This window comes from Daldinia caldariorum, assembly GCF_022478825.1.
Source record: "Daldinia caldariorum strain CBS 122874 unplaced genomic scaffold F4812scaffold_9, whole genome shotgun sequence".
NCBI classification, from domain to species: Eukaryota; Fungi; Ascomycota; class Sordariomycetes; order Xylariales; family Hypoxylaceae; genus Daldinia; species Daldinia caldariorum.
In genome coordinates this window covers 124277-134974 of record NW_025953045.1, presented here as the reverse complement: position 1 = coordinate 134974, position 10698 = coordinate 124277, and the positions used below count along the sequence as shown (strand labels likewise).

The window sequence follows — 10698 nt, the reverse complement described above, 5'->3', positions numbered from 1 at the left end:
TATTTATTCTACTTTTACATTACCTTTTATTCACCCCTTCTAGATATCGTTATAACCACCTACCCCCCCCCCCCCCCCCCCCCCCCCCCCTCACACTTCTAACGAAGAGTTATGCCATTTTTTTGGTTGCACAAGGAACTAGCTAAATTACTTCCAACAACTACCAAACCATTGAAAGATGGTGGGCTGGTGGGCTTGTTGTTGACTACAAATGCACGGTTGCTATGTTCACGAGGGGTTTACATGTGAGCAAACTCATCAAACACTAACAGCGGGCTGGGGAATGCAATTATACATGCTTCAGATCTCATTCGTCTTGAGTCCCCGTCTTATGGTCTTTAGTCTGCCTTGTAGAGTCTATGCCATGATATTGGGCCCCATGTCCGCCGACATAGATGCAACTGGCTCCTTGTGGGATTCCGTTGCTGAATGGCCATGCTTCAGTCCTCCCAACATGTCTTTACTACAATTCCCAACCGCCTGGTATGCTAGGCTTAGGGCAAAGTCAACCCTCCCGTATGCATATTTTACCTTTTGTGTCGTAAACCCAACGTCTTCTCATTTACAACGCATCCACTTTTGTTGGGTAAGCCAGCAGTCTCATAAATACTACAAATAGTCATCTAAGTCCAGAAAGGACCGCGCAACCATCAAGGAGACAGACTACTGGCAATGACGACGCACATCTCTACCGCACTTCGAATCGGGACGTTCTTCCGCAGAGCAGGAACGCCGGGCTGCGAAATATCCGGCCGCTACCGGAGAGCACCGTTACGCCTTTAGAGGGCCGAAAAGACAAATAACTGTATCATGTTAGCCATCGCTGACACTTGAAGAGTATTTGGGTATGATGGCTTACATTGTTCGTGGCAGCGATTGCGATACTGTCCTCGAACGGATGCCAGCTCATGTGCAGGATTTTCTTGTTAAAATCGATCTGATCTGCGTCCGTCTCCTTCCGCATCCTCTGTCCTTGACCCGCACCGGCCGCCGGGCTACCTGCACGCGATCCGCCCTTCTTACCGCCGTTGGTCGCTGTGGGGCTCGTCGACGAATTGATAGGCGTCGGGATACCTACTTTCTTCGCCTTGAAGGCCGATTTGTCCGCCTGTAGAACAACCTCGATCTCCTTCTCGGGATCCGAAGGATAGATCATGAAGTTGTTATTGTAACTTCCAGTCATGACATTTTTGGCGTCGCCCGAGAAAACAACTTCAAACTTGTCGAAGATACTATCGTTCTCGTACGTATCGCATAACCGCGGTCTAAGGTGCTCATGAATGGGTATGGTCTTGACTGGTTGACGTTCCATATTGACGTCCCAGATCTTCACAGTGAGGTAGTCTCGAGATAAGATGTATCTACCGTCATATGAGAAGCGCACGTCCGAAATGGAGGATATGATTTCTGAAAAGAATGATCTCGATGACGGGTCCTCTTCTTGTTCGAAAACTAAAGGATGCTATTAGCTGAGGGTGCCCTTGTGAACTGAGCATAGATAGGGACTCATACGTTTCGCATGCTGGTCGCAAAGAGCACTTTCTCGCATGTCTGCTAGCTTAATGGTACCCTTCGAACTCGCGTACATAAACCAATTGCAGCTTATGGGGTGGAATTCGGCAGCAGTAATGACCTCAGTCAACTCCTCCATATTCGCAGGCTTGATGTCGACAATATTGAAACTTTGGTCCTGAATATTAAGATTCCAGAGGTTGATCCGCAAGTCGTCGCTGCTTATGAAGGTCTCTCCGTCACTGTTGACCGAGATACTGTTGATGTGATAAGCGTGAGCATTTGCATATGTACGCCGGGGAACCGCAGCAACGACAGTATCGTGATGCGTCAATCGTGGCAGCTTCAACTCTCCGGCATTTTTGAAGTGTGACTGATGAAGAGCCCTGGGGGCTCCTCCTCCAACACCAGCAACATTGCCGGGCGTTAGGTCGTGAGATAAGTTGTTCTCGGCTACTACTTTCAGTGACTTCTCAAAAACCTTCCATAGTTTGATCGTCTTGTCGTTGGTGGAAAGTAAATAGTGAGAAGCATTCTGACGACGGCACCACTTAATCTTGTTGATCTTCTCTTCGATTTCCAGGGATTTGAGGTAGTCGAATTCTGGCTCGTGTGACTGGAATTCGGTGTGAAATTTATATTCACAAGTTTTTTTCTGCACACTATATCAGACCGAATTTCTCTTCGGGACATTGTAAAAGGTATCAAAACTAACCGTCTCATTCCTCTCGAATAAAACAACTCGGCCACCTTTGTCTCCTGTTGCTAAGTAATTACCAGTATGGTCGAACTCGACGGTTGATATGATATCAGCTAAGAATCTCATGTAAGCATGCGCACACAGAGCCTGTCTCGTTTACTGATGGGAGAGGATTCGAGGGACTGTGCTATACGTAGCTCGGGGAAGCCCCACGAAATGTCTTTGGGTTAGGAAAAACACATATAAAATTTACCTTCTGTGATATCCTCAACATCTCCTTTGTCACCGAAACACCTAGAAGCGAGCGGCGGGAGTTAGTAATTGTTATCGAGTAGATAGCCGACAGTTGTAGGGCATATGCATGAGGGTTGATATGCTGCCTGCAGGTCGAAGGGAAGGGTAGCAATAAAAGCTACGAATCTAAAGAAAGTTCGTTGAAGGTCCTTTGTGCAAACTTACTGGGTGAACTTCCAGGTGGGAGAGTTAGAATCTCCGTCCACCATATTCGCGATAAACTGGGGTGAAGCTACCTAAGCTCCGACCCGTATCTCGGTTCAGAGAAGGTGTGCGTTGTAGGTGGTTAGAGTAACTTATCGCAGCCGGTACTAATGAGGGCTCGGCGATGGTGCGATGGTGCGATGAGGTGATGAGGCGATGGAGGGTTGGTACGCGATTTGAGGTGAGGACAGACCGAGAAGCGTGTCGAGTTATCTTGCGGCTGCTGGAGATAGGTAGGCTTGGTAGGCTGGGATGTGGGAAAAGGTAATCGGAGGGGCGGGTCTAGGGCGGCGGGGTGCTGTACGTATTGACGGCGTGGGAGTTTGGAAAGATGCGAAGGTCCTTAGGCGGTTGGTTGGTGCGCTCGCTCCCAATGACTTTTGCGGTCGGCGAGATCAAGAAATGTGCAGACAATGAGACTTCGGGTCAATCAAAAAGTCATGCACAACAGTCAAAATGTGGTCGGAAATACCCGCTGGCTGTCAGGAGGGAAGGGGGGGGAGGGGGGAATGATGGGAGAAAAAAAAAGAATACACGAGCAGCTGCAAAATGACGGCAAAGCGTAGTCGTTGGTATTTTGGGGGTGAGTGATGTGATGCTAGTTTATGGTCCTGGGAGTGGTCCTGGCAGTAGTACGTTATGGGCTATGGGCTATGGGCAAGGGTCTGGGCGGTTTGGCAGTTCTGGGTCGGGAATTTGGGGGAGGAGTGGGAAGGGTAATTTGATTGTTTGATTGATGCTCAGATGCTTTACCTGTTGCGTGGTCCGCTTATGTCAGTTGCGGGCCTGCCGATTTTGGTTTGCTTCAGTGCTGTATCTTGGTACCTGGTTAGCTACAAGATGCTCTATCTTAGTACATAGGTAATTCCTAGGTAGAGGCTTATATTTAATATACATTGTAGGTCTAGATTTTTACCTTCAGAAGTACTTTATCTACCTCAAAGTTAGGGCCAAAAGTCTTACATATTCAAATTGAGGTAAACTATGTGTTAATAAAAAAAAGCTATACGTTGTCAGCTATACCAATAGCAGCTAGCACCACTATAATTATAGTGGTAAACCGCCTAGGATTTAGCGTATGAACCAATATCCGTCCCTAAAACTAGTACTAAGCCAATACAGTGTTATTATAATTGTGCACGTTAAGTTCCTGCGCTAAAAACTTATCATGTGCTTGACTTTTGGCCCAACCTTCGTACAGAATTGTGATTTAATAAACGAAAATAACTTACCTAAAAGGTACCTACCTAGGTTAAGTAGGTAAGATATTATCTTAAGCGAAAAGGAATACCGCAATACATAATTACCTATACTTTGCAACTACTTATGCATGTACATGCATGACTGTATTGTACTATGATCTTTTCTTTTTCTATTAACTACATGTACCATTACCTAGAACTATTTTAGTAATTCACTACTCTAAGCTTACAACATGATTTAGCATGTCTGTCCAACTCACCCCTAGCGTAAATGAACAGTATACGATTACCTATGCCTCTTATTTAAATACCATGTTCATGGTCATACTGCTAAAGTATCGACTAGGCAATCTAAAAAGCATGGTCATCTTGGGGTAGCCTGCATACCTGCCTTAATAATTTCAAGTTTATTTACGACGTATGACATAGGTGGTACAAAATCAAGACACATTCATCTGGGAGGCGCGGCGGGCTCTGTATACCTACCTTACCTAATGCATGCCCTACATTTAACATGCGTTGCAAGTTGCAACCACCATATATTAATAGATACATACCCAGGTACATAATACATGTAAGTAACCTTCTGCACAGATTTGTATGATTTTGCGCCGCGTTACATGACAATCCGGCTTCTTTGTAACCACATCAGGAAGCGTCGCACGTGGCACGATTTACCACGAGTCCACGACCTTCAGCAATGGATTTCTTCAAAATGTTACCCTAATACGTGGTTGGGCTTTAAATCAAAGAGGTACCTATACGATATCTCTGAGGGACTCAAGTCCATATATGCCTACCTATACTAGGTATATATGGTGTGTGTGCGTGTGTGATTAGATAACTTACATACGAATAGACGTCTTTGTAGTCACATGCAAATAAAGGCGGCTAAACCTCGACCCAAGGTTGACACCTAAGTATCCTATGATGTACCTAGGTAAATATGAGCTACATCATTCAATGTTGTATTCCATTCGGAAAACTTTACATCGCCAAAGCCGAACCTTGCCCACACTATTTCCACTTGCGCCTCTGCCTCATGGATAACGTGAATAGAAGGCCTAAGCACGATGGATAAAGATAATCACGAGAGCGCAATGGCCAAGGATACCAAAGACAAGGGCAAAGGTACTGCGATTAATATAGACGAATCATTGTCTGAATCAACAAAGAAAAATGGGCATTCGAGCTCCGTTGAAGCCGGTTTGGTTACAACCTCATTCGTATCACGACTCAGCGCATCCGCGAGTAAACTCACTGGCGATATGGTCCTACAGCATCCAAGTGGCGGGTCTCTAGCAGACGCCTTGCCCGCAGACAAAGCAGAATCATCCAGACTTGGGCGAGGCGCGGGTATGGATGAAATATCAACGGATAGGAGTAGCTTAGCGCAAAGGTCAATTCCAAGCTCGTTCAAATCCGCTCAGAGCCAGGAGGAAGGGGCCCAAATCGAATTTGCCTTTAGCGACTTTCTCAATAGTAGTACAAGTATCTTAGAGGAACGGGACCCCGGTAACGTCAAAGCCTTGGGGGATGAGCAGATTAATAAACCTGCACTTGAAAAGACCCAGCGAACTATACCCCGGATTAACCCAACTGATGGTATAGATGTCGTTGAGCTTCTCAACTCAGCATATAGCGAAGCTGAGGAGACATATCTGGATTTGACAGACATCGAACAAGCAACTATACGTCATCATCTTTTCGAAGATGGCGAATCCGGGGAACGTGTTTTGAGGAGACGGTGGGACGATGCACTTAATTTCTTTCCTGATCTTGGGTCGAATAGCGGAGGCATACACGAGTATGCCAATTTGATCGGTACATCAAATGTAGAAGAAGCGAAGAGCATCTGGGTGAGCCAATGGCAGGGAGTCCTTTCTAGTTACACAGATGAAGTATGGGGAGAGCTCGGGCCTCTAGTAAATAAGGCTCGAGAAGAGCTTACTAGCCTGTCAGTGCCTTATGAAGAAGCCTCACCTTCAAAGTTAAAAGCGGTGCGAAGACTTCAGCAACTTTTGAGTCATATCCGCGGGACATGAACAAAAAAAAAAAAAAAGAAAAAAAGAAAAAGAAAAAAAAACCCTACAAGCTCATGAGTTTACGATGGCTTTTTCTGCAAAAAATGATTGCCTTATATAATATCTAATGGTAACTGTATATGAAATTATGATACCCGAGGTTAGAACTATATTCAGTTACATACTTTTTGACTCCGTGCTATTCCTACCCCCCCGAGGAAACCTGTCTCAAGCATCGTGAAAATGATTGGAATGCGGGTTATCGCTACCATCCTCCCGCGCTAAACGGTTTTATAATTTTTTTTTTTCCCACAAGAACGTACGAGAAGAGAGTATGTACAGTAGCCAAGTAGTATAATGGAGTCGTAGGGATCTGAGTGGATGTCGAGATGGCTATTGGGAGAAAATCTTCCTGTACATATTTGGGACAAGGCTTCCAGTCTGTGCCTTATAATGCATGTGGAATGTACGTCCAAAAAAAAAAGTACCCTCAGAGCTATAATCTCGATACGTACTTCGGTATTAGCTGTCTGACCTAATGGGAGGTGAAGTGATTGGGTGACAAAAACCACCAGGGTGGGAACTCCGAAAATGGGGTACTTGCGAGATACTCTACCTACCAGCGGCGGGGTATTAGTATTCAGCGTGGCGTCATGTAGCATCATGTATTTCTCTCTCTCCAACAGTCCAAGTGCATTAAGTGCATTCAAGTGCAGGACCCAAAGGTACCTAACATTATGTACTTTACATACCTATGCGCATGAAATGTTTAATAAGAACCAAGTCTGGTATGTGCATATGGAAACTTTTAGCAGTAGATATTTCCATATTTTTCAACGCCTCGTCGTTTTGCACCCACTGGGCTGCAACACATCAACTTTACACTCCCCCCCCCCCCTCATCACTAGACTCGAGCCTTTTCTCTAGTCTACTAGAATCTTTTCAACTGCGTCGTGTAGTCTTTTGTGCTTTCTCGGTTGAGAGTTTGTCTTAACGGTGGCGCCTACGATTCCTTGTTGACCGCAGATAAACCGGTACCCAACAGCATTTTTGTTGTCGGCGATAGCATCACAAATTGAGCAGAAAGAGATCAAATATTCTCTCTAATTCTGTCATTGTTAACGCTAATAGAGAGAGCTTAACATCTCTAAAAATGGCTGCTCTAGGAGACGACCTGTTACGGATTGTTAACCAGCTACAGGACCTGGTCTTTAATACAATCGGTACAGACTCCCTCGACCTACCTCAGATTGTATGTCCGAGGCCTTTTTTTTTCCCTTTCCCCTTTCCCTTCGAATCTAAGATTTATACTCTCACCCGTGCTTACTCTTGTCTACACCATAGGTTGTCGTCGGTTCGCAATCAGCTGGCAAGTCTTCGGTACTTGAGAATATTGTTGGCCGCGATTTTTTGCCCCGAGGAAGTGGCATTGTAACACGTCGTCCGTTAATTTTGCAATTAATCAACGTTGAAGAGGACCCGTCCGAACCAGATCTACAGGCCGCTTACAAGAGTCCCACTCAAGCACGCCGCTCAGAGTGGGCTGAGTTCCATCATACACCCGGTCGAAGGTTTACCGACTTTGCAGATGTCAAGCGTGAGATTGAAAATGAGACCTCTCGTGTTGCCGGCAATAATAAGGGCATCAACAGACAACCCATCAATCTAAAAATTTATTCTCCCCACGTTCTTAACTTAACTCTAGTTGATCTGCCAGGTCTCACCAAGGTATGCTAGCTACCTAACAAATAGAGGAGAAAAAAAAAGACTTCACCCAGTAACTGATCCAATGAGCAACAGGTTCCCATCGGTGATCAACCAGCCGATATTGAGAAGCAGACTCGAACCCTCATTTCTGAATACATTGCCAAGCCCAACAGTATCATTCTCGCCGTCTCCCCCGCAAACGTCGACATTGTTAACTCGGAAGCTTTAAAACTTGCCAGACATGTTGATCCTTTGGGCCGTCGGACGATCGGTGTTCTCACCAAGGTAGACTTGATGGATCACGGTACAAATGCATTAGATATCTTGTCCGGCCGAGTGTACCCATTAAAGTTGGGCTTTATCGGTGTGGTCAATCGATCACAGCAAGATATTCAGGGCAATCGACCCATGGAAGATGCTCTTAAGGCAGAGTCGGAATTTTTCCGACACCACCCTGCCTACCGAACGATCTCTATGCGATGCGGAACCCAATATCTAGCCAAGACCCTTAACCAGACTCTGATGGCACACATTCGGGAGCGGCTACCAGACATCAAGGCGCGCCTTAACACGCTGATGGGCCAAACTCAACAGGAACTTGCAAGCTATGGAGATATGCATTTTAGCGGAAAGGAGCACCGAGGGTCTATGATTCTTCAGCTTATGACTCGATTTGCTACTTCTTTCATTTCGTCCATCGACGGTACCTCGACAGATATATCGACCAAGGAGCTGTCTGGAGGCGCGCGGATTTACTACATTTTCAACTCGGTCTTTGGTAGTGCATTGGAGACAATCGATCCTACCTCCAATCTTTCTGCTCTCGATATCAGAACAGCCATCCGCAACTCGACTGGTCCTCGACCAAGCTTATTTGTGCCGGAAATGGCCTTTGACCTACTAGTCAAACCTCAAATCAAGCTGCTAGAGCTCCCCAGTCAACGCTGCGTCGAGTTGGTTTATGAAGAGTTGATTAAGATATGCCACACATGCGGTTCGACTGAGCTCTCCCGGTATCCCAGACTTCAGGCCAAGCTTATTGAGGTTGTATCGGATCTCCTGAGAGAGCGATTGGGACCGTCGTCGTCCTACGTCGAATCCCTTATTGCTATCCAACGGGCTTACATCAATACAAACCACCCTAATTTCTTAGGGGCAGCGGCGGCCATGAGCCACGTGGTCAGCAATAAACAAGAGCGCGAGAGGAAGAAGTTAATCCAGGAAGAAAGAGACCGCCGAGAAAAGAAGCGGTTGAAGGAATTTGGAACAAATGGCACCGAGACACCAAACGAAGAGGAAGGTCCTGAACACGATAGGACTGAAGCTTCACAAACGCGAAAGCCAGCCGGAGTAGGATCACGGAGCATGTCACCTGTTGTCCGTGAGAACGGGACTTCCAGTATTGCCGCCGCCATGAATGGCACGCGCTCGGACTCGCCTAACCGGTTCAATCAGCAGGCGATTGGAACTGCTCGCGATTCGTTCTTGACCTACTTCTTTGGAAAGGATGGTCAACCAATCCAAGGTTCCGGGCCTGGAGCTCCTTCTGCACTTCCGCGCCATGTCAGCCAGGGCGTGGAACCCACTTTCAGTCAAAGTATTAGACGTAGTGAAGACAAATTAACGCATCGACCGGCGTTGTCCTCGTCGTTAGCCCGCGAGGAGCTTGAGAGCCCGAAAGCTGCCGGGTTTGGTTTTGGGCCGCAGTCGGTAAGTCAGGTTTTGTAGCTTGGTTTGTTGTCCCAACTGACACGTTTACTTGCAGGGCGATGTGGAACCGGCCTTAAGCGATCGAGAGGCAATGGAGACGGAGCTAATCCGCGCACTTATTTCCTCGTATTTTAACATTGTCCGCGAGTCTATCGCTGATCAAGTGCCCAAAGCCGTTATGCATTTGCTCGTCAATCACTGCAAAGACGTGGTGCAAAACAGGCTTGTCAGTGAACTCTACAAGGAATCTCTATTTGAGGAACTCCTTTACGAAGACGACGGTGTCAAGAAGGAGCGCGAGAAATGCGAGAAGCTACTGCAAACCTACCGGGAAGCAGCTAAAATCATTGGAGAAGTGTTATAATAGGGCACATCCGAAGGCCCACCACACTACCTCCACCACCACCACCATCTTGTACTAGAAATCGGAACCATCTCCACCTGGCAAAAAAAAAAAAAGAGGTTTAGGTTTTCCACGTAGAAGAGAAGAATGCGATATCTAACTTGCCCTGTCATCTCATCTGTACAATTAGACTGGGGAATGGCCAAAAAGAAAAAAAAGCTAAGTTGGCCTGCCTTCGCCCACGTTCTCACGCACACTCTCTCGCAGGGTTACTAGTCTCTAGTTGCTTATTCGTTCGGTGTGTTCTTTCTTAGTATGCACGGACGGGGGGGTCAAGGTCGGGAAACACTTTTGAGGCAAACAAATTTTGTACATACAACGCAGACTATGCTCCTCTTCCACCTTTTTTTTTCGTCTATTATATTCAGCAGCAATCTATCGTATCCCAGATGAGGGAACTTCTCCCTCTCCGGGAGACTTTTTTTTTTTTTTTTTTTTTTTTTACGGTGTATAAGTATAATACGTACTGGACCGTAGAATTGGAGGTGTAGGTTGGGCTCGGTGTATGGTGTGCTCAAAACAGGTCAAGGTGGACTTCGACTTGGACATGCAGTGGTGGAGAAAATAGGGCGGACGGATGAGCAGGCCAAGCTACATATACATGTACATAGCTACCTACATACGTGTTCCGCGTACCACTCTTTGGACATTTCAATCACAGATGTATCGATCGAGTGACTAGTTGCTTTAACAAAAGTGCTTCATGCAAGATCAATATCACCTTCCCACTTGGGCTTGACCTAAAAAACCACTGTTGAGCTTAGTTGCTAGTACTGTAGTGTGGTGTATATTGTGCAATATATGTTTTTTGGTGCAATTCTTTGGGGGGGGGGGGGGGGGGGGGGGTATTTTTAACCCAAAAAGGATGGCAAAGTTTTAAAGGTAAGGAAAATTTAAATATTAACCCAAAAACAAAAACCATAAATATTTTTAACAACGCCA

At 46.1% G+C, this 10698-nt stretch overlaps 4 protein-coding genes across 4 annotated transcripts; 3 read left to right on the top strand and 1 right to left on the bottom strand.

Moving 5' to 3' along the window:
• Positions 1-779: 779 nt before the first annotated feature.
• On the bottom strand, positions 780-2715 carry F4812DRAFT_459472 (protein phosphatase pp2a regulatory b; the record flags this gene model as incomplete). The annotated part of the gene is made up of 6 exons (XM_047937552.1): positions 780-803; positions 860-1452; positions 1513-2167; positions 2228-2325; positions 2466-2506; positions 2672-2715. 6 exons carry the CDS (start codon positions 2713-2715, stop codon positions 780-782), a joined length of 1455 nt encoding a protein of 484 aa, XP_047789683.1.
• On the top strand, positions 2305-3579 carry F4812DRAFT_429250 (uncharacterized protein). Its single transcript, XM_047934255.1, has 2 exons — positions 2305-2506; positions 2672-3579. The coding sequence occupies exon 2, from the start codon at positions 3042-3044 to the stop codon at positions 3261-3263; it is 222 nt and encodes a 73-aa protein (XP_047789682.1). The 5' UTR covers positions 2305-2506; positions 2672-3041; the 3' UTR covers positions 3264-3579.
• Positions 3580-4468: 889 nt separating this feature from the next.
• On the top strand, positions 4469-6376 carry F4812DRAFT_429249 (uncharacterized protein). Its single transcript, XM_047934254.1, has one exon. It carries the CDS (start codon positions 4986-4988, stop codon positions 5955-5957), a length of 972 nt encoding a protein of 323 aa, XP_047789681.1. The 5' UTR covers positions 4469-4985; the 3' UTR covers positions 5958-6376.
• A 250-nt stretch (positions 6377-6626) lies between these two features.
• F4812DRAFT_429246 (Dynamin central region-domain-containing protein) lies at positions 6627-10107 on the top strand. The gene is made up of 4 exons (XM_047934253.1): positions 6627-7188; positions 7281-7664; positions 7737-9353; positions 9409-10107. Exons 1-4 carry the CDS (start codon positions 7090-7092, stop codon positions 9715-9717), a joined length of 2409 nt encoding a protein of 802 aa, XP_047789680.1. The 5' UTR covers positions 6627-7089; the 3' UTR covers positions 9718-10107.
• Positions 10108-10698: the final 591 nt, after the last annotated feature.

Excerpts from the sequence above, each read along its gene's own strand:
- F4812DRAFT_429249 (XM_047934254.1), top strand. The coding sequence starts at position 4,986 with ATGGATAAAGATAATCACGAGAGCGCAATGGCCAAGGATACCAAAGAC.
- F4812DRAFT_429246 (XM_047934253.1), top strand. The coding sequence starts at position 7,090 with ATGGCTGCTCTAGGAGACGACCTGTTACGGATTGTTAACCAGCTACAG. Across the intron at positions 7,665-7,736 it reads ATCTGCCAGGTCTCACCAAG|GTTCCCATCGGTGATCAACC; the intron begins GTATGCTAGCTA and ends AATGAGCAACAG. Across the intron at positions 9,354-9,408 it reads TTGGTTTTGGGCCGCAGTCG|GGCGATGTGGAACCGGCCTT; the intron begins GTAAGTCAGGTT and ends GTTTACTTGCAG.
- F4812DRAFT_429250 (XM_047934255.1), top strand. The coding sequence starts at position 3,042 with ATGCGAAGGTCCTTAGGCGGTTGGTTGGTGCGCTCGCTCCCAATGACT.